This window comes from Mesocricetus auratus, unplaced genomic scaffold (genome assembly GCF_017639785.1).
Source record: "Mesocricetus auratus isolate SY011 unplaced genomic scaffold, BCM_Maur_2.0 Super-Scaffold_100054, whole genome shotgun sequence".
Taxonomy (NCBI): Eukaryota; Metazoa; Chordata; class Mammalia; order Rodentia; family Cricetidae; genus Mesocricetus; species Mesocricetus auratus.
In genome coordinates, this window is record NW_024429231.1 from 1,920,015 (window position 1) to 1,945,909 (window position 25,895).

General features: G+C 54.7%; 1 protein-coding gene across 1 annotated transcript; it reads right to left on the reverse strand.

Annotated features, from left to right (window-relative positions):
* On the reverse strand, positions 1-25,580 carry Prr12 (proline rich 12). The gene is given in 17 exon segments (XM_040736213.1): positions 1-890; positions 1,063-1,158; positions 1,240-1,386; positions 3,650-3,747; positions 4,020-4,145; positions 7,027-7,508; positions 7,764-7,897; positions 8,050-8,166; positions 16,090-16,532; positions 17,879-17,924; positions 17,927-18,547; positions 19,209-21,677; positions 21,679-22,173; positions 22,175-22,485; positions 22,569-22,730; positions 23,553-23,665; positions 25,045-25,580. Coding segments are annotated over 17 exon segments (6,093 nt in total). The 5' UTR covers positions 25,131-25,580; the 3' UTR covers positions 1-743.
* Positions 25,581-25,895: the final 315 nt, after the last annotated feature.

Genomic DNA, 25,895 nt, shown 5'->3' on the forward strand with positions numbered 1-25,895 from the left:
TAAAGTGTTGCTGTTGGGTTTCGTTTGGCTGGTTCTGTGTACACAGTGTATACAAGGTGAGTTGTACAGCGCCCAAGAGCAAGAGGTCAGGGAGAGGCGGGGACAGGGCAGAAAGGAGCAGGGATGGGACAGGGAAGGCATTAAAAAATAGAACCACATTGAGAAGACAAAGGGAGGCGGGGCTGGGGGGGACAGAAGCTGTAGAAAAGGAACGGGAGGGGCAGGGCAAGGGGACGTCTCACCCTCCCTCTCCACTCCTCCCCCACCTTAGGTATGTACAATAAATAAGATTAAAAATAATTAACAAGATGTTTGGCCCCTCCCACCCAACACCACACGCCCTTGGGGAGCAGCCTTTAGCAAAGATGTTGGCCTGGAGGAGGAAGCTTGGGAGGGGAGGGTCTCCCATTCTCTCAAGTTGCCCCCCCAACCATACATAGAATTTTCCTATACATTATGTACACGGTGGAGGGGCAGGAGTGATGGCTGTGTCGGGAGGGCTGGGCCAGGGGCCAGGGCAAGTGTTACTAAATAGACATTTATACATATATATAAATAATTTCTCTGTACACGAATGGGGGTGGGTGTAAGAGGGGCGGAGGGGAGGGCTGTGTGGTTACACCCTGGCTGAGGACGACCCCTTCCCTCCTGGCAGCGAGGGAGCACAGGAGTCGGCTCCGGAGGACAGTTCTGTCAGCCGTCAGTTCTTGGAGGAGGCGTCCTCCTCGCCAGGTAGGGTGCGGTCACCCGCAGCGGCTGTGGGCCTGTGCTTGGGCCAGCAGGTCACTGAATGCGTCGAACAGCTGCTCCAGCCACGGCTGGTTCCGCATACACTGCTGGACCACTTCCTCCTGTCCCAGGTCCTCGGCGCCACCCTCGATGGCTAGGGTCTGTGGGGGCAAAGGTGAAGAAACAGCTAGGGAGGGGACGGGAGAGGAAGCCAGAGAGGATGGGACCAGGGCCTGAGACGGAGGGGGACCAGGGCCTGAGACGGAGGGGGCACCACTGGCGTCTAGACCACCAGTCCAGGGGAGGAGGGCCAGGGACCGGGCCAGCGCTCACCTGGTCTCGGCAGCGCAGGAAGGTGTGGTACTTATAATGGTGCAGAGAGTGATAGAGGGTGTAGTACCCTGACTTCTCCAGCTCCACCTTGAATTCCTGCAGACAGATGAGCAGACACTCAGATTCTCTGGCCGGCACCGCCCCACACAGGGTCACCCTTCCTGGGTCAAGTCCTACCTGGGCCCGCACGACACTTCTCTTGAGCTTGCTGAGTGTCTTGCGGTTATAGGGCTCCCCTGCAGGCCGCAGCCGCACGGCCCCCTCCTCGGGGGAACCTTCTCCGGTCTGCTCCACCTGCAGCTGTGGGAACGTGTGCAGGGCATCCTATGGAAAGCCAAAGGGTCAGTGGCCACCTCCCGGGACTCACACACCACCCAACTCAGCACTCAGATCCGTGGACCACGAGGGAGGGGCCTCGCTGGCACCCACACGTCTATTTTGTCTCCTAAGCCTGGCTGTCCTGCCCTTACGGTTCTAGCGTGACCTCAAACCTCACAAGTACCACTACCCACCACTCCGTAAGACCCCAAATTATGTACTCTATTGCAGACAACCCAGGTTCAGTTCCCAACACTCAGATGGAATGGCACAAATACAGGGGATCTTTTACTCTCCAGGGAATCAAAGAATCAAACACACACACACACACCAATAAATAAGATTTAAAAAACAAATTGGGAGCCGGGCGGTGGTGGTGCACGCCTTTAATCCCAGCACTCGGGAGGCAGAGGCAGGTAGATCTCTGTGAGTTCGAGGCCAGGCTAGACCGACAGCCTCAAAAACAATACAGAGAAACCCTCTCTCGTAAAACCAAAAACAAAACAAACAAACAAACAAAAAAAAAAAACCAAATTGGTGGCTGGAGAGATGCGTCAAAGGTGGCAGGTTTGGTTCCCAGCATCTACAGGGTGACTTACAACCACCTGTAATTTCAGTTCCAAGTGATCTGCTACCCTCTTCTGGCCTCCTCAAGGGCACTGCACACACCTGGTGCACATACACACATGGAGGTGAAACACTCATATACACAAAACCTATCTAAAATTGTACACTATAATTCAGTGCCAGCCTGACCTGTCCCAGAACTGTGCAAACCAGCTGAACATCCGATCCAGGAGTAGTGGAGGCAGACTCCTACCAATTCTAGAGTTTTCAGTATATAGCCCCAGCTGGCCTTGAACACAAAGAGATTCACTGGCCTCTTCCTTATGAGTACTGGGATTGCAGGACTGTGACACTACACAGTTAATTTTTTTTTTTTTTTTTTTTTTTTGGTTTTTCGAGACAGGGTTTCTCTGTGGCTTTGGAGGCTGTCCTGGAACTAGCTCTTGTAGACCAGGCTGGCCTCGAACTCACAGAGATCCGCCTGCCTCTTCCATCCCGAGTGCTGGGATTAAAGGCGTGCGCCACCAACGCCCGGCCACAGTTACTTTTTTTTTTTCTTTTTTTTCTTTTTTTCTTTTCCATTTTAAATTTAGATAAGAAACAAGGTTGCTTCACAAGTCAGTACGAGGTCCCTCTCCCTTTCCCTCCCCTCCTCCCGTGCCCTCTCCCCCACAGTTACTTTTTATCTTGTAACATGACCCCATTAAGTTGCCCAACATGGCTTCCAGTTTCGATTCTCCTGCCTCAGCCTACAAAATAGCTGGGTGACAGGTATGTGCAGGTGGATCTCTATGAGTTCAAGGCCAGCCTGGTCTGTCTCATAAAAACCAAAGCAAGCCAAGCCACAAAAGAATGTATTAACCAGAATCCTTAAGCTCAGACTAAATTTTTAAAAATACATTAGTATTTTTCCTGCATGTATGTCTGTGTGAGAGTGTTGACTTCCCTGGAACGGGAGTTACAGACAGTTTGATTTGCCATGTGGGTGCTGGGAATTGAACCCAGGTCCTCTGGAAGAGCAGTCAGTGCTCTTAATTGCTGAGCCATCTTGCCAGCCCCCAGACTAAAATTTTTACTCTACCTTTTCCAAGTTTGACTAACATTTTGTCAGGCATCTCCAACACAAACCTAATATTCTATCCCAGAATTCTCAATGACAATCTAAAAGCCATCCCAAATAATCCAAATAGGACTAATCTCTTCCAGACCCCAACTAGCCTCGTATGTCTACAGCCTGAATAGTGTCAGGCGTGCGCCTTGTATGGGTAAAGCAGTTTTGGGGACGGAACACAAGGCCTCATGCATGCTACCAGCAGAGCCCCAGCCCCGGCCCCAGCGGGGAGGACTAGAATCCTGAGCACCATGTCAGCAGTGTACCTCAGGATTCTCAAGGTGGCCCTGGGATGTTCCTTCCAGCATGAGGGCCACTCCAGAGGGGAATGACAGGCAGGAATGAGCACTGGGACTCCAGAGTCCAGGCTCATGTGGACAGGAGCCAGGCGATAGGCCACCAGACACAAGCGTCAGTCACAGCCCTGCTCTTCCCTCTGGGCAGCCCGAGAAGCCCGAGACCTTTCATCTCCCAGCCAAGCCCAGGACAGCAATGACCCTCCCCGTCAAGGGAAGGTAACGAAGGAACTCAAGTGGCTGACACCCACACCTGATCTGGGCCCTGTGCTAGCCCACTCAGGCCCCCAAGCACCTGCAGCGCCGGGCTCAGTGACAGCCGCTTCAGGACTTTTTTCTTGTGCTCATTGAGGAGGCCATCAATCTTCCGCATGGGTGGAAGGTACAGTTCATCTGTAAGGGCAGGAGTGTCAGAAGATAGCCCAATCACAGGGGAAAAGAGGTGATGGTCCCCAGATGCCCTTCTCCCTGAGACTACTGAGTCCCAACTTACCTCTGCAAGGATTAAGTGCCCAGGGTTTAACCCCAGACCCAACCATAGGCCTAGCCTTCCTCCCCAGGCCCCAGACATTCTCCCAGGCCCATCCCTCAGCTTCAGGAAACAGTACCCACCCACAACTCCATCCCTCCTCTGAGGTCCAGCCTTCCTCCCTGGTGCAGCTCACCATGCGTGTCTTCCAGGGCCTGGATCATGTCTGGGTCCAGGGCTGTGCTCACTAGCATCTCCACATAGCTTCGGTACATCTCCCGCATGGCCCGTGTCTTCAGCAAACGTCCTGGAACTGCCCGCTCTGGGGAAAGATGGGGCAGACTTATCCCTAAGGCTACTGTGCAACACACACTGCTTTCAATGGCAAGGACCCATCGTGCAGACCCCAGTTGAAAGGGTACTGGCAAGACCCTGTTACAGATGCCTTCATGACTGAGCTCGGGGAAAAAGTGCCTTGGCCTGTCCAATCTGGAATGGCACAAGAACACGGAGTGACAAGAACAATCATTTGGGGCCAGTAAACTGGGCCTAATTCAGTGTGGCTCCATCGAAACCCACAGAAACAAAGTTGGTTACCAAAACGCCGAGTAAGGACAGAGATCAGCTGAGGGTGGCGGCACACATCTTTATTTCCACCCAGGAAGCAGAGGCAGGTGGATCGCTGAGTTCGAGGCCAGCCTGGTCTACAGCGTGAGACCAGGAAAAAAGCACGGAGACGAGGACTGGGTGGGATGGAGCTGAGCTGGTAGATAGAATGCCTGTGTAGTGTACAAAGCCCTGGGCTCCGTCTCCAGCACCAAGTAAACTGGGCATGATGATGTGACGCCAGCTCTGAAACGCTAAGGTGGAGGCAGGAGGATCAAAAACTCAGGGGCCAGCCAGCCGGTCGTTGGTGGCGAATGTCTTTAATCCCAGCACTCGGGAGGCAGAGGCAGGTGGATCTCTGTGAGTTCCAGGCCAGCCTGGTCCACAGAGTGAGTTCCAGGATAGCTTCCAAAACAATACAGAGAAACCCTGTTTTGAAAAAACAATAAATAAATAAATAATTTACACTGGTAGCCGGGCATTGAGGCACACGCCTTTAATCCCAGCACTCGGGAGGCAGAGGCAGGCGGATCTCTGTCAGTTTGAATTCCAAGAGAGCCTGGGATGCTACAGAAAGAAACCCTGTCTCAAAAAAGAAAAACCAAAACCAAAAGCAAAACCCTAACCCTACACTGAGGCCCGAGATGGCTCAGCGGTTAGAAGGGCCAACTGTTCTCCACAAGTCCCCCCACCCGCATGGCCAGAGCTTCTGGCCTCCACCACACCAGGTCTACCCATGGCGCACGCTGTGGGATAATCTTTTTTTTTTTTTAAGATTTATTTATTTAGAATACAACGTCCTGCCTCCATGTACACATCAGAAGAGGGTACCAGATCTCATTACAGATGGTTGTGAGCCACCATGTGGTTGGTGGGAATTGAACTCATGACCTCTGGAAGAGCAGTCAGTGCTCTTAACCTCTGAGCCATCTCTCCAGCCCCAAGGGATAATCTTTTTGTCCACTGTGAAGATGTGTCAGTGTTACTGATTTAAATAAAAGCTAAACGGCCAATAGCTAGGCAGGATTGTCGTGGCAGAGAGAATGCTGGGAAGAAGGACAGAGACGCCAGGGTAGCCAGCCAGAGGTGAAACATATCAGACACACAAAACCGGATAGAGGTGGTACCTAGACCACAGATTGAAAGATAACATACGGGCTAATTTAAGTTACAGGACTAGTTAAAAACAAGCCTAAACTACCTATCTACAGAGCTGCTTGGTGGGACAGGAAAATATCCCTACAGGTACATGACATACATGTAAAACACAAACACACACAATAAATGTACGTTTCCTAGCACCTTTGCAAGTGGATGTGGTATGTGAGCCATTTCCAACCAAACAGGATATGAAACACAGCGTGTGTCTCATCCAAACCCAGCGGGCAAGGGCTATTGTTGTTCTAGAGACTAGAAGACTCGGTGTGGACAGCCGACAACCGTCCTGTCCCTTATGGGTGTCACCATGCTGAGCATCAGGGACACAGTAGTGTGTCCAGCCAGCACAGAGCCCTTGTGGTGCCAATTCCCTGGAAGATTCTTTTTCAAGCTGTTCCCATTATGGGACCAATTCCAAATGTGAGGTCATGGGGAAACAAAAGGTCAGGCCTTTCTCGGGGTCACCCAAGGAGTCAGAAGAAATACTATCATCCCTGGGCCCCAGGATGGAGGCTGGTCCCTCACCTGTCCCAGGCCTAAGGAAGGGGCCTGTGGTGAACCCAAACACCCATCGCTCAACATACATTGGCTATGTTGGCTTTGCTGGGCCGAGTGAGCACCAGGACAGGTGCCTGCCCCCCATCTGTATGTGGTGTTTTACGTTTTGTTTATTGACGCATTCTGTAACTCATTTATTCTGCAGCACAGAAGATCCAAATAGTGAGTTACACCTCAGCCTTATTTTTATTTTGGAAATGTCCTGATGGTTTTTTGTTCTGTTTTGTTATTGTCGTCCCCCCTCCCTGAGACAGGGTTTCTCTGTGTAGCCCTGGCTGTCCTGGAACTCGCTCTATACACCAGGCTGGCCTTGACCTCAGAGAGATCCTGCCTCTGCCTCTGAGTACTGGGATTAAAGGTGTGGGCCACCACAGACCAGCTTGATACAGTATTCTTTTTTTTTGTTTTGTTTTGTTTTTTTTGTTTTTCCGAGACAGGGTTTCTCTGTGGCTTTGGAACCTGTCCTGGAACTCGATCTGTAGACCAGGCTGGTCTTGAACTTACAGAGATCCGCCTGCCTCTGCCTCCCGAGTACTGGGATTAAAGGCGTGCGCCACCAACGCCCGGCTTGATACAGTATTCTTATGTAGCCCTGGGTGGCTGGCCTGTGCAGCAGACCTGGCTTCTAGAGAGTTAGTGTCTCTCTTAGGAATACCCTGAAAATTAAGCAATTATGTACCAAGGTCTTAGCAGGCAGATGCCATTACATAGGAAAGTGACTGTGACTGTTAACTGTTAGCTTCTGTCACTACCGGGGAGCTCCCTTTGTCCTCATTTTGTGGAGTCTAGTCACAGGCCACAGACTGACACTCACCCTGCCCCCTCCTGAAGGCCAGTGTTCCCTTCCTAGGTGACCCCCTACCTGCAGCTGCCGAACTTACCGTCCTCGCTGGGAGCACCAGGGGAGGACTCTGAGTCTGATGAGCTTCCCCCGGGCCCGCCGCCTGCTGAGGTGTTACTCGCAGCCTCTTTCAGCCACTTCTTCCTCTTCTTGGGAGGGGGCTCTGCCTTCACCTTCGTGGGTCTAGCTTTGGGCAGCCGGGAGGTGGTGGACTGTCCTGTGGCCAGGCTCCGGTCAGTCCTCATCTGCCGCCCACTGGTGGCCCGTTCACTCCGTAAAGGCCGATCACCACCACGGGTTACCCTCTCCTTCTCCTTCTCCTTCTCCTTCTCCACAGGCCGGGGTGGGGATGGCTTCTCTGGGGCAGGGGTCTCCAGCACGGCAGGCTCAGGTGTCAGTTCTGGAGGTTTCTCTGACGTCACCTTCTCAGGGGTCTCAGGCTTAGGAGGTGGGGCTGGGGCCTTAGATGGGGGAGCGGAGCTGCCTCCCGCAGAGCTAGGGCCCTTGGTCTGCCCAGACCGTCTGGGAAAGGACAGAAGAGACTGCTGTCAGCAGGTTAATGATTCTCACTCTTGGGCCCCTGAGATGTATCCCATAATGCTCACAGATGCTGTTCACGCTTTCCTCTCTGAGTCTCTCTGGGCCTCCCTCTGGGTCTCTGCTGCCTGCCTCTCTGGGTTTGTCACCTCCCACTATGGGTCTCTCTCCTCCCAGCTTGGCTCCTGGCTCTAGTCCCTTCACTGAAAAGCTCCATCTTCTGTGCGTCCCTGTCCGTACCTGACTGGCAACGGGGGCCGGTGCCAGGGTTTCCGAGCGCACACCCTCACATAGTCCTTCTTGTTGACATTCTCCAAGAACTTCACATAGAGGCGCTGGTACCGGTGTTTCGCGTCCCCAAAATAACCCAAATACTGTGGAGAGACCAAAGCCTGTGAGAACCAGCCTGCTTTTCCAACCCACCTCTGTACACGGGGGTTTCCACCCTGGCCTGGGCCACTCCAGAGAGGGAACCCAGTACTGAACACTCCACCCCCAAAGTCTGCACCCCAACCCAAAGGCTTACGTTACTGGTGGCACAGAACTGCCTCTGGCCGTCCTTGATCTCTGGAGTGAACTTCTGCAGAAGGGCCTTCTGGACGCGCCAGATGGGTGGAGGCTCGCGGCCAGTCTGTAGTGCCAGCTGAGGAGGAGGAGCACAGGGAGGCCTACAAGGTTACCCTCATCCCTGCCCTGCTGGCCTGTCTCCACAGAGAAAAACGCAAAGTGGGAGAGGCATGGTCGCTCACACCTCTAATCCCAGCACTCAAGAAACTGAGGCAGGAGGATTGCCACAAGTGTAAGCGAGCCTAAGCTATATCGCCAGGCTGCCGCCACAACAACAAAACCAAGACCCATCTGCAAGCATTGCTCTCGTGACGGTCTCGTTATGGCCTCAGCCCAGGATGACGTCTGATCCCACGTATTCCTAGTGACTGGTTAACATGGTCCTGGGGCTGAACCCAGAACCTTGTGTGTGCTGAGGCACCGCTGATCCCCCCCAGGCTCTCACTGATGAGGGCTACACTTCCAGCCATCTAAGACATGGTCTCGCCGGGCGTTGGTGGCGCACGCCTTTAATCCCAACACTTGGGAGGCAGAGGCAGGTGGATCTCTGTGAGTTCGAGGCCAGCCTGGTCTACAAGAGCTAGTTCCAGGACAGCCTCCAAAGCCACAGAGAAACCCTGTCTCAAAAAACCAAAAAAAAAAAAAAAAAAAAAAAAGACATGGTCTCGTTAACTTGACATCCTCCTGGTCCCCTCCACAGTATCTTGGAGGGGCTGCACAACCTGGCCCAGCCACCTGCTGACTCTTGAGCAGGCTTAATTTGCTTAAGCCACCGTGTTGTGTTTTAACTTACTGTTATTTACGTAAGGTAAGATCTGAACACCCAGCCACCATTAGTGATACATGAATACTTGCTAGTCCCAGGAGCACAGCCGCAGAGACTCACAACCATGGTCGTCTCCTACACCAGCACCCCTGCCTCACATCCGTCTGTGCCTCCTACTCAGCACACTGTTACAACACCTTCTCTGCACTCACAAGCCTGAGCTAAGAGTCATAAAAAAATGGAGTGTGTGTAAGCAAACTGCACAGGCATTATCTAGCATGCAGGCCTCAATATTGGAACTGGTACTCACAGCAGACATCACTAGTAGACCCCAGATCTCACTACTTCTGAATACAAAGCTAAAAGGTAAACATGACTAATCAGTAACTTGTGACAATATAAACAGAAAATCTATGGGACTAGGTTAAGAGACAAAAGTTGGGGTTGGAGAGGTTCATTGGTTAAGAGAGCACACTGTTCTTCTAGAGACCCAGGTTAAGTTCCCAGCACACAGCAGATGTGTCGCAAGTCCTGAACTAACTTGAGCTGGCATTCGAGGACCCACACACAGACAATGTACACACTTACAAACACATACACACAAATAAGAATAAGGTAAAACGAATCTTTAAAGAGGCCCCTTCTTTTGGCGGCATGGCCTGAAGGAGCCATCTAGAAGCAGGAAGAAGCCTTTACCAGAAACCAAATCTGCTGACCTTGGACTCCCAGTCTCCAGAGCTGTGAGCAAGACATTTGTCCATAAGCCACCCAATTTAGTACAGCAGTCTGAGGAGACAGTGACAACCACAAGGTATTCAAAACACAGGTAGCAAGACAGACACACAAACAGACAGAATGGGGTATGGGCATGATGGTGTGGGCCAATCTCCCCTGCTCATTAGGAGACTGAGCAGGAGGACAGCGATCAGAGCCAGGCAGACACTATCTCAAGGAGCAAAGAGTTCCGGGGAAACAGCTGAATGGCGGGGCCCCCGCCTAGCACCCCCGTAAGGGGATGGGATAAGGCTCAGCAACAGGGCACCTCCCTACCGCATTTTCTTCCCTGGGTTCCATCCCTAGGCTCAGGAAACAACAACAAAAAGGAGTCTGGCTCATGCCAAGACCATATAGGTATGAGCCATGTCCTCAAGCTGCCAGATGAAGGCCTCTGACACCCTCCACCCCCAGGGTTATAGCACTGGGATCCCACTGCACGGGCTTTACGCCTGGCATCACATGCAGGGGACCACAGAGGACATAAATTCAGGCACAAACACTCAATGGTCCAGAGAAGCCATGTGTGGTACTGCATGCTGGCAAGCCCAGCATTTTGGGAGTCTGAGGCAGAAGACTGCTCTGAGGTAGAGGCCAGCCTGGGTTACAGATTGAGACCCAGAAGTGCTTCCTCAAAGAGATGACATCTAAATGGGTACCGGGAGAGTGCATGACGGGGCAAGCCAGCCATGGTGAAATATGAACATAGAGATGTGGCTATTGCATTCAAAGACTACAGATGAGGTTATCAAAAAGAATTCAGACGATAACTGCAATTGATTAGTCGTGTCTGCCTTTTAACTTTGTACTCAGAAGTAGCAAGATCTGGGATCTATTGGTAATGTCTACTTTGAGTACCAGCACAACATGGGTATTGGCATGCCAAGTGATGACTATGCAGCCTTAGCCTGGTGAAATCTGGTTCCACACACTCATTTTCTTGATTCTTGAATCACCCCTGCGCATGTAAAGAAGGGGTTCTAACAACTTGCGGAATTGAAAGCAGAGAGGGTCTTGACTAAAGTGCCACACAGAGATAAAGCAGGGGTCAGGTACCCTGAACCCCAGTCTTTTCTTCCAAGCTCCCACTCCTCCTTCTCTGTGACGCCACAGGCTACGTCAGAGGCCCCCAACAGATAAGTCTATTTCAGACCACATTCTGCTCAGCTCCAAAATACTCCCTGGAGCACAAACACATTTTTCTTTTATTTACTTATTTTTATTACATATACAGTGTTCTGTCTGCATATTTGCCTGCAGGCCTGAAGAGGGCACCAAATCTCATTACAGATGGTTGTGAGCCACCATGTGGCTGCTGGGAATTGAACTCAGGACCTCTGGAAGAGCAGTCAGTGCTCTTAACCTCTGAGCCATCTCTCCAGCCCCCAAAAAGACATTTAGCCTGACAGGGAACCAATAACCTTGTCCTCTCCCTTAGCCCAAACCTCGCCCTACAGGCGTCAAACCTCTCAAAGTCTGCAGCCGTGTCACAGACTTTCCAAGTCTGTGGGTTTTCTTGCCTAACCAGTGTGAACACAAAACTCACTGTTCTGGTTCTGAAGAGACCTCCAGGAAGTCCTGCTGGGGCTCCTCATCGGGCACCAATACTCTTTGTATCTGCCCCTCTGCTCTTTTCCCAACTGGGCATTTGGTGTCCCTCCAAAACACCTTTCCTACTCTTCATTATTGATTTTTATTACTAAGCGTCTGTCTGTGGGTATGTGAACTCAAGTGTAGTACCTGCGACGGCCAGAAGAGGGCACGACATCTGGGAGGGGGGCAGAAGTATCCATGGTTTTAAGGAATACAACGTGGGTGTGGGGACCTGAACTCAGGTCCTCTCCAAGAGCAGTAAGCGCTCGCTCTAAACCACTAAGCCATCTCTGCAGCTTCCTATTTTCGTTCTTCAGGGATAAACCCAGACATCACACCCTTGCATCCCCCACTCTATCTGTAAGGTCGTAATTCCAGGCTCTCTTCTTGTCAACTGTTCACCAGCCACGCCTAGTGACTGACTGGGCAGCTGCCCATCTCATGGACCCCATACTGAGGACAATCACTAGCTTCCGTCTTGCAGCAAAGGACGACTGGGACCAAGATCATCTCTCCTAAGAATGTGACCTGTGATAGACTAAGCCATGTGCTACCATTAGTGGCAGGAATTTGAGCAGGTGAGCTACCCACACCCATGTATGCTATTTAACAAAAAGGTTAGCTGGGCCCAGTGGTCTGGAACCCTCTACATAGACCAGTCCAGTCTTCAACTTGTGGTAATCTTGCCTCAGGCTCCCAAGGGCAGGGATTATAGGATGAGCCACCATGCCTGGATAGGTAGGAAAATCTCTTGTGTGCCAGAGTTCAAGGCCCCTCAGAGCAACAGAGCAAAATCGTACGACAAAACAAAATCAAACAGGAAGCAGCCATGGACAGCAGCAACAAGCACTCGGCTCTGCAGGCCTGAAATTTACCCCTGAAACTACGTCTTCAAGAGCAGCCTTGAAGCCCAAAGCCTCCAGGCTGGCCTCCGTCCCAGCCTGCACTCCTGGTCCACTCCAGCATTTCCTCAAACTTGTCACACTTCTCACAAGGGGCCTTGCATTGGCCATTCCTCGAGGATGACTCTCAACCTCCCACAGAACTGAGTAAGATGGCATCATTTCCCTTTTACAAACAAAGACACTGCAGCAGCCAATGACCAATCCTCCACCATCCACTTTGGAAGCCAGCTATACACATAGCTTCACTTTGTAGACCAGGCTGGCCTCAAACTCAGAGAGCTGCTTGCCTCTGCCTCCTCAGTGCTGAAATTAAAGGCACACGCCACCATGCCTGGCTTTGACTTAAATAAAATACATTCAAATGGCTAATTTCACCTGAATCTCCCCCTACCCAACCCCCCAAGACAAAGGTTTTCTCTTTGTAGCCCTGGCTGTTCTGGAACTTGCTCTGTAGACCAGGCTGACCTCAAACTCACAGAGATCCACTTGCCTCTGCCTTCCCAGTGCTAGGAATAAAGATGTGTGCCACCACCACCCAGCTCATCTGAATTTTTTGTTTGTTTGTTTTTTTGTTTTTCGAGACAGGGTTTCTCTGTGTTGTTTTGGAGCCTGTCCTGGAACTCACTCGGTAGACCAGGCTGGTCTCGAACTCACAGTGATCCGCCTGTCTCTGCCTCCCGAGTGCTGGGATTAAAGGCGTGCGCCACCAACGCCCGGATTCATCTGAATTTTTATACTTGTGGAGATGAGAAAGTTTAAAATGTCATACATAGGCATCTGGGATGCAGCTCAGCAGTAGAGTTCCTGCTTAGAATCATCATGAAGGTCCCAGAAATGGAGCTCAAGCCATCAGATTTTGGGACAGGTGCCTTTAACTAACGAACCATCTCACTGGGTCTAATTTATAAAATTAACTAATAAATATAAATCCATTTGTGTGTATACACATACATGCACCATGGTATAAGTATGGAGGTTGGAAGACAACTCCTGGGAATCTATTTTCTCCTTCTACCTTTTGAGTCCTAGGGATCAAACTCTGGTCCTCAACTGCCTGGCCAGCAAGCCCCCAGGGATGCACCTGTCTCTACCTGCTTACCTCTTAAACACTGGGATTACAAGCAGGTACCACCAGGGAGCTTGTGGATGGAGCTCAATAAAGTCCCCATGTTTACATGGAACTTAACAAATGACCATTTCCATAGCTTTTCTTTTATTTGAGATAAAATCTCATGGAGCCCCTGCTGGCCTCAAATCTGTTTGTTATATAGTTGAGGATGACCTCGACCTCTGACCTCACTGGCTCCACTTCCCAAGTGCTGGGATTACAGGCTCACACCACCATGCATGGCCCACCTCTGCCTCCCGAGTGCTGGGATTAAAGGCATGCACCACCACCACCCGGCCTGTATTTTACTGAGTATTTACTCAGCCTTGTAGTAAAAGTCAGCCCAAGATCCCAGCAACAGTGCCAACATTCCCAGCACCTTTTGTGTGTGGGTTGCAGAGACCAGGATAGGCCAGGTCACGTGAGCATTAACACACTACATCAGCTGTGACTGAGAATATTGAGGCTAAGGGTGACAACGTGACAGCCTAGCTCCTAGGCAGGTACAATGAAGTCTAGCAAACGGGGTGCAGGAGAAACCCTGTGTGCTCCCCTCCAGGAGGCCCTGACACCAACAAGAGGTGTTCCTCTGGGCTCTGTGCCCCCTGCCATCGCTCATACTTGCGAATTATTTTAAGCATCTGAGTCCTCACCTGGCCTCTCCCTGTCCCACACCAGCTGGGAAACAGTATCGGATGGATGGTCCTGGCTCCTGTCCCAGCCCCAGTCAGTGGATGGGCCCACTGGCTTTCTTGGTCTGTAAGATGGGGCTACTGAAGACACTGCCTGCAGCCCTGTTCACCAGGATCAGGAAACGCACAACAGGAGAACTGTGGAAAGCTTGCAAAATCTGCCCAGATCACTCCCAAGTGTAACCGGTGAGACCTTACCTGTAGCAAGTGCCCTTATAAAATGACCCATTGCCCCAGCCCCAACTCCTAGTACAAAAACAAAACAAAAACTAAAATTGTTAGATCACAGAGATTCTTATAACAGTTTCTGCCTTTGTCATGAATTCAACCCAATACCCATGTGAACTGCAGAAAGAACCAGCCGAGATTTGATGCAATCCAATGTGCACAACAGTAACGCGTAATCCCACCAACACAGAACAGCTTCTCCATGCCAACAACAGAGACGGCAGCCAGCTGAGCACCAGCTCTGCTTCCTGGGAACAGCCGACATGCCCTACCATGCCCAGACCCAGACAGATGCTTGACCAACACGTTACCACTGAACCGCACCCTTAGCCCCTCACTGGGGGATTCTAGGCAAGCATTCTATTGCTGGACCGTGCCTTCAGGATCTGCTTACTCCTGATTCAGCCAGATATGCCTATGAGCCAAACATCCTAGAGGCCACCCAATCTTTTTGGAAGCAGGCTGGGCCAGAGTTGGTTAATATTATTTTCTGTTTCCAGTTTCACTCTGCCACTGGATGTGAAAAACACCCACAGATGATATGCTGCTGATAAATCTTTATTTACAAAACTGGAAGTTGGGCATTGTTGCGCATGCAGAAGCAGGTGGATAACCAGGGCTCTGTAGAGTCCCTGCCATAAAGAAAACCAAACAAAAAGACAAAACTGAACTGTGGCCAAGCATGCTGGTATACACCCCCAGTACTGTAGTCATGAAGCTGGAACAGTTTGAGGTCAGCCTGACCTATCCAGTGAGCTATAGACCAGGCAGAGCTCAAAGCGAGACCCTGTCTCTGGGATGGTTTCTATCCATAGACAGCTATACTTCCACTGAGCTATAGTCCCAGCCTTTTTGTATTTAATTCTTCACTATGTTTTCCAGCTGTAGACAGGAAGGTCTTGGACCCCCAGAGAAGCTGGGATGGCAGTTCTACATCAAGAATTTAAAACTCAACACTGGACAGGCATGGTGTCATAGGCCTTTAATCCCAGCACTCGGGAGGCAGAGGCAGGCGGATCTCTGTGAGTTCGAGGTCAGCCTGGTCTACATAGTGAGTTCCAGGACAGCCAGGACTATTATACAGATAAACCCTGTCTCGGAAGGAAAAAAGTTTAACTCAGCCTGACACACGGAGCATCCCTAGGGAAATTGCTGTTATACTACCTGTAAGCTACACATGCCTGCCTTAGGTTGATGTCAAATATGTAAATGGAAAAGAAAATGCTCTGGTTGAAAATCCCCAAGAATAGAAGTACCAAGTGATGAATTTTGAATCCTAAATTCCACAATACTGACCTGTCAGGCCCACTGCTATATTAGTGGCATGAAGGTTCATAGGAGGAAATAAATGACTGGCCCTATAAATCTGGTCAAGAGCCCATGGCTTGAGAAGTCATATGGTCCTGGGGCCTGGGGAGGCAGACACCACTGTCATTCTGCTTTGTCACACAGACTTCTAAATATGTATGAATAACCAGTTTGTTGCTTCTCTCAACCTTGGCCAGAGAACCCTCTTTCTGCAGTGGGCAGAAGCCAATGCAGAGACTCAGACCCAGTCAAAGCCCTGAGAAGTGACTAAGAACACAGCCTTAAACACTACATCCATGTCAACCCCACAGAGGCTCAGAGAGCGTGATCGGGGCAGAATACATCCATGCCAACCCCACAGAGGCTCAGAGAGCGTGATCGGGGCAGAATACATCCATGTCAACCCCACAGAGGCTCAGAGAGCGTCATCCGGGGCAGATTGAATGAAAGCAAGTGTCCTAACCCATCACTTCCATTAGCCAAGTCAGACTACGGACCCAGAAGCATCCTAGCAAGCCCACCCACGACACTGGCGCCTGCACTCTCATCCAGACTGGCCTGTCACTCATCAGCGGCTCAATCAGCGATGTCAGACACTTAGGCTGTGAACGATGCTGAGACTCACCTTGAGGGAGGGGATGTCCTCCGCGCGAATGACAAACTCATCCCGCTCCCGGAAGATGCCCTCACCGCCGCTCTCCCCTGCCTCCTCATCTGTCTCCCCACACACAGCTGCTGTCTCCTGCTTCTTGGCAAGGTGCAGAGGCCGGGCATCCGGAGGTTCGGGGTCCTCTGGGGATGGGGCAGCAGGTTCCTCTGGAGGGGCAACTGGTGGAACAGCTGTGGGTGCTGGGGGGGGTGGTGGAGGTGGCGAGGGCAACGCTGGTGGAGGCGGTGGCTGTGGTGGAGGAGGTGAGCTAGCCACAGGAGTCACCAGCGGGGTAGGCGAGGGCAAGGCCGGGACTGAGGGTGGGGGTGGGGGTGGGGGTGGGGGCGGGGGCGGGGCAGGCTGAGGTGTTGGGGCAGGAGGCGGGGTGGGTGGGGGCTTCTCCTCCAGCAGAGGGGGCTCTGAGAATGAGAGAGAAAGAGAGAGAGAGATCAGATATGTGCTCTGCTCTGCTCTGGGTTTCCCCTGTATAGCCCAGGCTGGTCTTCACCTCAAATGCTAGTTAGAATGACAGTCATGTTCCACTGTGCCCGGCTCTAATACATGTCCTTGTGCCCCTAACTGCCACTTAACCCCCAGCACATCAACAAGCATCCTTAGATGTCACTAAAGGCCGACAGCAGAGGCAGGAGACGCTTCATGAAACCACCACTGACTGTAGCTTTAGCAACTTCACAGAGTTCCTACAGCCCTTGTCAATCCTGGGCCGTCTCTCCAAGCCCTTGAAGCCCTTGTCTGACTCTTAATTCTATATCCTGATGTCTCCTATCTCTGAATTATCCCTTCTGTGACTCTCGAGTCCTCGTTCCCTCCAAGAACATTCCCCACCTTAAACAAGCCCCTCCCATGCCTCCCCTAACTGCTGTCACAGATTTCTAATGCCATCCACATCTGCCTAATTCCTGTGTGTATGGATGCGTTCAGGTGTACCAGATCCTCTGGAGCTGGATTACAGGCTGTTGGATGTGGATGCTGGGAATCAAACCTGGGTCCTCCAGAAGAGCAGTCAGCATTCTCATCCACCAAGCCACCCCTGCAAGCCCCCGATTACTTTCTCATAGTGCTAAGGACAGAACCCAGGGTTTTCACTCATTAGGAAAACACATGTGTCCCTTCCCTGGTGGATTCTTGGCAGGAGCTCTACCCCTGACCACACCCAGGCCTCACTGTTGACTACTCAGAGAACTTCTGAGGCTCATATTCCTTAACAGTTCCCACATTACCTGTTCCGATCACACACTTATACCCTATTCTATCTCCAGTATCTTGGGGTCCAATACCAGGCCCTGGGATTCTTGTAGCACTTCTGAGCTCACTGAGAAAAGGTGTGGTGGCGCACGCCTGTAATCCAAGTACTTCGGAGGCAGAGGCAGGCGGATCTCTGTGAGTTCAAGGCCAGCCTGGGCTACACAGAGAAGCCCTGTCTCGAAAAATCAAGAAAAAAAAGTTCCAGCCAGGAGAAGGTGGTGCACACATTTAATCCCAGCACTCTAGAGGCAGAGACAGGTCAGCCTCGTCTACAGAGTGAGTTCCAGGACAGCCAAGGATACACAGAGAAACCCTGTCACAAAAAAAAAAAAAAAAAAAAGGAAAAAGAAAGAACTAAAAAGATGTTCCTTCTCAGAAAGATTTTTGGTTTTTTGTTTTGTTTTTTTTGTCCCTCAGGAAATCACCTTCGCCATGTGTGAGAAACCCTTGTAACGTGAAACCTCGCTGTCTGCGATCACTTCATCCCCTGAGAACTCACCAGGCGTGCCATTGCTGTTGGTGCTGGGCAGGCTTGGGAGGGGGGGGGTGGACCTGAGACCGGAGGTCCAGCCCCTAAGGGTGGCTCCTCCGGGGCAGAAGTGTCCTTAGGCCCCGAGAGCGGTGGGTCATCCAGGGCGGAGATGGCCGAGGAGATGCTCTCCTGCAGGTCTCGGTTCTTGGCCACAGAGTCCTCCTCGTCGGAGGAGAAAGAGGGCAGCGTCTCCAGGTTGCGCTTCAGCTCTTCATCGAGCCGCTTGCAGGGCGAGGGGCAGCCCAGCCCCAGCCCCTCGCTCTCCGCAGCCTCCAACGCGCCCCCCAGGCCGAAAGGGCCAGAAGATGCAGCGTGCGGCACGCTGGGTGCGGTGGGTGGAGGGGGCTGCAGGCCTCGGGTGGGCACGGAGGCTGGCACGCTTTTAGGGGGGCTTAGCGGAGGTGTCAGGCCGGCTTGGTAGAGTGGTGGGTGCCGCTTGCCCGACTTGAGAAAGTCGAGGAAAGAGGCCATGAAGCCTGACTTCATCTCCGGCTGCTTCTCCTCTACCTCCTTGATCTTGGCCTCAATTTTCTCCCGGGTCAGGTTGGAATCCAGGTTATTGTGGTCTGCACCTGAGACTGCATCGTTGGAAGGCGCTCCCAGACCCTCACCAGCCTTGGGCACAGACAGCTTGATCTAGACATGGGGATAGCAAAGAATCAAGGTCCAGGGGCCCAAGCCCCAGGCCTCCGCCCTCTGATCCAGGGTCCACATTTTACCCTGCAAGTCTCTGACACCCCGGAGTTCCATAGCCCACCTCACTTTAGACCAAGTCCAACTCCTTCAACCAGGCTGTGGAGACCTGGAGTTCAATCCAATTGACCTTAGTTAAACGGTAGGAGGCCAGGCCAACACTTCCTTCCAGTACCCAGACCTTCCATAATATTCAGGCACACAGAATCTGAATGCCCAGCCCATCCTTCCATGGACAAGACTTTAGAACCTGGGTCCAGTCGGATGGTGGTGGGGCACACCTTCAATCCCAGCACTCAGGAGGCAGAGGTAGCCAGATCTCTGTGATTTCAAGCCAGCCTGGTCTACAGAGTGACTTCCAGGACAGCCAGAGCTACACAGAGACCCTCTCTCAAACCCTACCCCAAAGGGGGGAAAAGGAGCTCTAACACACTGTCTTCCTATGAGATGACAATATTCTATCTCCTGGAGACACCAGAATTCCATCCAGGTAACTGTCTAGTGCTTTTTAATGAGGTAACCACAACTCCAAGGCCTAGAGCACCCTGCCACCTTCAATCTCAGACGGTCCAGCCCAACCCTTCCAAGACCCAGTCCCCCTCACCTTAAGTGGTTTCAGGGGCTCCAACCGAGTACTTCCCATTTCCTCAGCCTTCCTGCCTCTGCCCCTTCCCCGGCCCCGAGGTTTCTTGGCCCCATCAGTGGTTATAGAGGCCGAGGCTGGACCTGCAATGGCAGGACCCTCCAATGGACGAATCCGGGGTCTCCCCCGGGGTCGGGGAGGACCGTCACGCTTTGCCTTGGTGGGCTTGCGGCCTCGGCGCCGAGGGCCATCAGGTCCAGGGTTGGGTGGGCAAAAGTCGATATCACCCAGCGGCGAAAGGGCTGGTCGGGAGCGGCAACTAGACACCAGATCGGGCAGGCGTCTCGGATTTAGGCGGATGTCAGCGGGCACGTCGGCTTTGTCCTCATCCGCCTCAAACTCGTACTCCTGCGCGTACAGCTTCTTGGGTGTCTGGAAGGGAGGGTCTCGACGCCGTAGCAGGTGGAATGAGGACGTCTTCAGCAGCTTCTTTGGCTTGGTTGAGCAGAAGATGGGTGAGGTGAGGCCACCCTTGGGCTCGGAGACAGGGGGTGGTGGCGGCGGTGGCGGCGGCGGGGGCGGCGGCGCTGACTGGTGAGGCCCACTCTGGATCAGGCCCAGTGGCTCTGCATTGACTGTGGAGGGGAGCTCGGGGGGTTTGTTGGGATCCAGACCCAGGCCTGGAGTCTCTGGCCCAGCTCCAGATGCCCGGGCTCCACAGTAGGGTCCATAAGGGTCGTACGCAGTGGGGCCGGGGGGTGGGCCGGCCCCCGCCTTGGGGTCTCCATCATCTTCAGTCTGCCCAGCCTTGCCATAGTCATCAGCTGCCCCCCCACCAAACATCTCCTCCATGGTGGGGAAAAAGCTCCGCTCTTCATCTTGGAGCAACGAGTCAGGGAAGCAGATAGACGTGAGGGGCACAAACCGTGGCGCCTTGGTCCCTTGAGGGCTGGGGCTTCGGTAGGCACCTGCAGGATCCTTGCCCTCCGAGTTAGGTGGCCCCACACCAGTGTCCCCAGGCCCAGGGGGCAATGGTTCCAGAGCCCCGAGCAGTTCTTGCATGGCTCCAGGAGGCTCTAGGCTCTCCTCCGGTCGTAAACGCGGACTTGGGGCTGTGGGTTCCAGGCGAAGGTGGGCTTCGAGCTGCAGAGGCATGGGCGGCGGCGGCGGCTGGGGAGCCCCATCCCGGGTGGCCGGCTCAAGGAGGTGGACACCAACTTTGGGGGCGCTGGGTGAGGGGCTGGGGGCGTGGCTGAGCACGGAAGGAAGCAGCTGAGGGGGAGGCGGAGGCAGCACCATCGGCAGGTCGGGACCTCCAGCCTCCAAGAGGAGGCCATGGGGTGTGGGCGGCGCTGGCTGGGCGGCGGGCGGTGGCGGGGGTGGGCTCTTCTGCAGGAAGGCTCCCAGCTCCTTGGCGCCTGCTCCGTAGTGAACAACCGAGGTGGCTAGTCCCTCAGGGGTTTCGCCACCCCGCTCTTGCCCCTTCTTCTTCTCCTTCATCCGCCCCAGGCCCAGCTGCAGTGCAGCCGTGGCACCCTCATCCAGACTGGCGCTGGTCCGGATGACACTTTGCAGGTGGTACCTCTGGGGATCTTCCTTGGCCAGTTCATACGGTGTACCCGGCGGTCCTCCAGCTCCACCACTGCCCCCAAGTCCCTTAGAGGCATCAGCCGGCCCGTCCTCGCCCACCAAGCCACCTGCCCCTGAGGTCCGAGGTGGGCTGGGTTCCTGAAGCAGGTGCTGAATCAGAAACTCTTCATCTTCTGTGCGCTCGGTGGTAGCACCGCCAGGGCCAGCAAGCAGCTCCGAGCCGTCTCCTTTCCCCTTGTAGCCACCGGCTCCAGCTGCATAGCTGTTGGCTCCAGGGGGGGCCAGGAATGGAGCTGAAGCTAAGACCGAGCTTAAGTATTTGCCAGGGGCTCCTGGAGAGCCAACACCAGGAGGGCGGCCAGTAGCAGGCGGTGACTGGAGGGGTCGGATGATATGAGACGGGCTAGCCTCTCCACCGCCTCCCAGAGAACTGGGTCCCCAGCCACCTCCATGGCCTGAGAGAGCTGGAGAGTGCCCAGTGCTGTAGCTGAGGGAGGGGCTGGCTGTGGGGAGTCCCTGCGAATGGGCAGCTGGCCCAGGGTAAGGCTCACCCTGTACTCCATAGAGCTGGCCCTGAAGCTGGTCTGGGGAGTAACTCTGACAGGTAGCTAGGCCAGGAGGTGGGGGGCCGCTGGGGGGCTGCGGGGGCCCACCAGAATAGCCAGGGCCTTTGCTTAAGTCCTGAGCTTGACCCCCTCCAAACCCTTGCCCATAGGCCTGGGGTCCCAGAAGCCCTTGGGGCTGACCAGGAGAATAGGCCTGGCCCCCAGCCCCTCCAGCCCCAGAGGCTTTTCCAGCAGCATAAGCAGCCGGTCCACCCAGGCTCTGACATTTGGGTGTGGCAGTAGATCTCGGTGGTGGAGGCCTGGTGGCACCCCCTGTGGCTGGCCCGTAACCCCCCCTTACTTGTCTTGTAACCAGGGGACTGGATGATAGGGCGGTAGCCACCACCCCCCGCCCCACCTCCCCCAGCAGTCTCCGGACCTGTGGCCCGGCCAGCTGCTCCAGCTGTGGCTCCACTGGGCCCCCCCTTGCTAGGCTCCCCAGCACCTGGAGAAGGCTCCCCACCTCCCAGAGGGCTGCAAGCCAAGCTGGCCCGGTGGCCCATGGAGGGATAACTACCTCCGCAGCTCAGGTAATGCTGCAGGGAATGGGCTGGGGGTGGGGGGGGTGGGGGCTGGGCACTGGCCGGCCGCTGGTAATGTTTGATGACCGTGTCCTGTCGGGGCAGGGCCCGCTCAGGTGGCGGACCCGGGGCAGCACCCGAGAAGTTGTAGAGCTGAGGGGAGGATGGTTCAGCAGCGGTGGCAGCAGAAGAAGAAGCCAGCAAATTGAACTGAGTTGGGAGGTGGCGGGGAGGCGGAGGTGGATCTGGGGGACCAGGACGGTAAGGGGGGAGTCTGAGCAGGGCCGAGGCCGGCAGGCCCCAAGACACCACCCCCTGCCAGGCGCTCAAAACCCAACGAAGAGGGCACTGTGGGAGCCTGTGAGGGCTTCAGGTGGAGCACATCGTGGGGAGACAGGAGCCCGTTGGCAGGAGGACTGAATGGTGGATCCTGGAGGCTGAGAGATGAGGGCACTGGGAAGGGGCGGCTGCCAAAGGAAGCCGGGTGCTGGTAGGCAGACAGGGCAGAGGAAGACGGGAAGGTGCTGGAGCCCGGGAGAGCACCAGAGATGAAGAGCTCCGTGGGGCCTGGCGTGTGCATGGCTGGGGTGAAGAACACCACAGTCAGGGTGGGTGGGCCACAGACAGCCCTTCTCCAACCCTCCGGGGACTAGCGCTGGACTTACCTGTTTGCCAGGAAGGGCTTCGGAACTGGGAGAGGAGAGAGGAGGCGGAGGGGCCGGGCTGGGGGCCCCGGGACTCCAGGGCCGAGATGAGGTTCATGACGGAGGCGTCAGGCCCTGCTGAGCCAGCGTGGTGGAGGCCAGTGTCAAAAAGTCCAGAGAGGCCTGGCAAGACACAGGAGGCCAGGTCAGCCAGGCCGGGTAGGGGCTGGGGTCAGAGGGGAAGGGCAAGCCCCAAGCCAAGTGCAGTACTAAGAACGGCTGAAGAGCAGACAAGCCAATGGGCACTGCGTTCAATTCAGTCCCCAAAGAGGCTGAGGCAGGAGGATCAGACCTTCAAAGGCAACCTGAGTAACTTAGTGAGGCCCTGTCTCAAAATTAAAACGGAAGGGAGGAACGGAGGGAGGGAAGGACGGAGGGTTCGATTCCCAGCACCACAGAAGTAGCCACAAAAAGCCAAGAGGTAGAAAACAGGGAAACAGCCAACCAGGAGAGCCAGGGGCCAAACAGGACTGGTTTAAAAAAAATCGGAGAGACGGGAGCCAATCAAAGGTGTGGGCGGTAAGGCCACAGTGATGGTGGACGAGGTTACGCTAAGGAAAAAGGGGGCGGGCCAAAGAATTGGAGCCAATAGGGAGGGGAAAAGGAGCCAGGGGCCAAGGGAATCAGACAAACTCCCAGGGAAAGAAAGGCCGGGGATGAGCTGCAAAGAGGAGGAAAGGCCTGGAAGAGAAGGTGGGATTTGGGGGCCCCGGTGGGTGGCAGCCAATAGGAGTGGAAGGGGCGGACCCAAAAGGGGCCTGACGAATCCGGTATAAAACGAAGCACGGACCAGCAGCTTCAGAGGTAACCAATCAGAGGAGAAGTGGCCAAAAAAGAGGGCCAGGACCAAGGGCAAGGCCAATTAGCAGGGGCGGAACTTTCAGCAACCAATCAGGTGTCTTGGAGGGCGGACCGCCCCAGCCCTCCAGGATGGGGGCCCCGTACCTGCCGGATGGTGGTTGGTGGCATAGCTTTGTAGTGGGTGGGGGGCCGCGTAGGCCTGGCGGTGCAAGATGTCGGTTTCTGGGTGCGAGGTCCGGGAGCTGCCGTAAACCAAGCTGAGAGCAAGGGAGAGATGTCAGAATCGCCTCTCAAGCTGTCCTCGGAGAAGAGGGCTGGGGGGCCCTTGAATGGAGGTGTTCCTCCAAGGACCCCTGAGATAGCACACCAGGGAATCCAGCTGCTCCATGGGGGAGCACAAAAACGCCCCTACTCTGGAACTCTTGGGAGTCCCACACACAGGCACGCAGGGACAGAGGAAGTCGGGGAAGAGTCCTGTCCTGGAACCCTCCCCCCGAACCCTGCAGGGACACATGGCCACCCCAGGCCCCGCTGGAACAGCACAGACCCTGTCTTAGGGAAAGGGTTCAACCAAGCCAGAAGCAGGAGGCAGCTTGCGTCCCAAATGGCAAGGGGAGAAGGTGGCGAGGGGACAGGACCCAGGGAAAGTCCCAGGTACAAGTACTGACATGAATTCGGTACATCCCCAGGGGGCGGAGGCAGAGCCAGGTGCGTGTGCATGCAGGAGTTTAATTCACAAGTGGAGAAGAAAAGGTCCTGAGTTGTTAAGTCCCACTCGAAAAATTTGTCCACGCTGGGGAAACCCAAGTGTTGAGGGGGAGGGGCTGAAGGGCAGGTGAGGCGTGAGGACCAGCAACACAAATTAGACTGCGAGAGGCAGGTTCACAAGTGAACGTGCCGCTAGCCACGCGTGAAAAGGCCCACGCTCGCTCGCACACGCAAACACAAACGAGGAAAAGATCCTACTGTACCCCTACGAGGGTCCAAATCCGCGGCCCCGGACCAGAGGGCAAACAGTGCACCATCAACCAGGATCCTCAGCTTTGAGGAATGTGGGGAGCAAAAGGGGGCGTGTCCCCAATCCCAGGACCCCCCCAACACAAGAAACCAGTTTAAGAAGGGGGCGGGGCCCCGTGCCCACTCTGCGCGCGGAATTTCTTGGAGGGGGGAGGGCTCGAGTGGCCCAGCCTCACGCAGCCCCGGAACAATAGGACCTGGGAGGGGGTGTGCGCCCCCCAGGTCTGCAAGCTAATTCTCCTTTCCTCCCACCTTCGCAGTTGCACAGCCAGGGGCGCCCAGGGGGAGGGGTCAGCAAGCCGGGAATCCAAAAATGGGGGGCAAGTGCAGGCCTTCCACTGCCAGTCCTTCCCATCTTCCCAAGGCCTTCCAAGGTTCGAATTTGTTTTTGCGCCTTGCCTGCCTCGTTTCTCTTTTGCAAGCCGGAGCTGGCTTTGGCGGAGTTTGCAATTTGCAAACTGGGGCGGCGGCGTTGTTACAAACCCAAAGAAGGCCGCTCCCTTGCAAAAGCCGGAGGGGGAGTTGGCGGTGCACGCGTCGCCGGGCGGGCCCCAGGCCCAGGCCCGACAGGAACCCCCCATCTCTTGGCCCGTTTCTCCAGGTCCCCTCAGCTTCTTACCTAGCTTTCGCTGACCTCTCGTAACTCCATCCCGCCCCGGCGCCGAGCGGGTCCCCGAAGCCGGCGCTGGGGTAGTTCCTGTCCATGAATTGGCCGCGGTGGAAATTGGGGGGAGGGGGAGGGAGGGGGAAGGAGGGGCGCGCGCGCGCTCTCCTCCGCCGCCGCTCCCTCCGCTGCTTTTTTCCTCCCTTTCTCTCTTTTTTTTTTCTTTGCGGCCACCGAAGGCCCGGGAAGGCCCCGGGCGGGGGAGGGAGGGGACAGGGACGGAGGGGCGGGCAAAGGAGGGGTGCAGCCGCTGAGCCAAGGAGGGGGGTTCCCCCTGGAGGAGGGAAAGGGGGGAGGAGGGACCCCGCTGTCTCCGCCTTTGCCCCGACGCTTGCAAGAGAGAAGGGGGACGCGCGCTCGAGAGGGGGCGTCCCGGACGGCCCCGGAGTGGGTGCAGGCGTTGGGTGCTCGCTCTTTCGCCGCCGCCGCCGCCGCCTCCTCCTCCTCTGCGCTCACGGTGCAGCCATCTTTGCACAAGGCGGCTGGGGGAGGGGGGAGGGGAAGGGGGGCGGGCGGCGGGGTGTCTGGCTGCGCTCCGCTTCCTCCCACAATCCCGTGCAAATGCAAAAAGAGAGAGAGAGAGAGAGAGAGAGAGAGAGAGAGAGAGAGAGAGAGAGAGAGAGAGAGAGAGAGAGAGAGAGAGAACGAGGAGAACACTAGCGGAGCCCGAGAGAGAGAGAGAGAGAGAGAGAGAGAGAGAGAGAGAGAGAGAGAGAGAGAGAGAGAGAGAGAGAGAGAGAGAGAGAATAAGAGCGGGCGAGCGCAGGAGAGAGCTCACTAGCGGAGCCTGGGGGTGTAGGGCACAG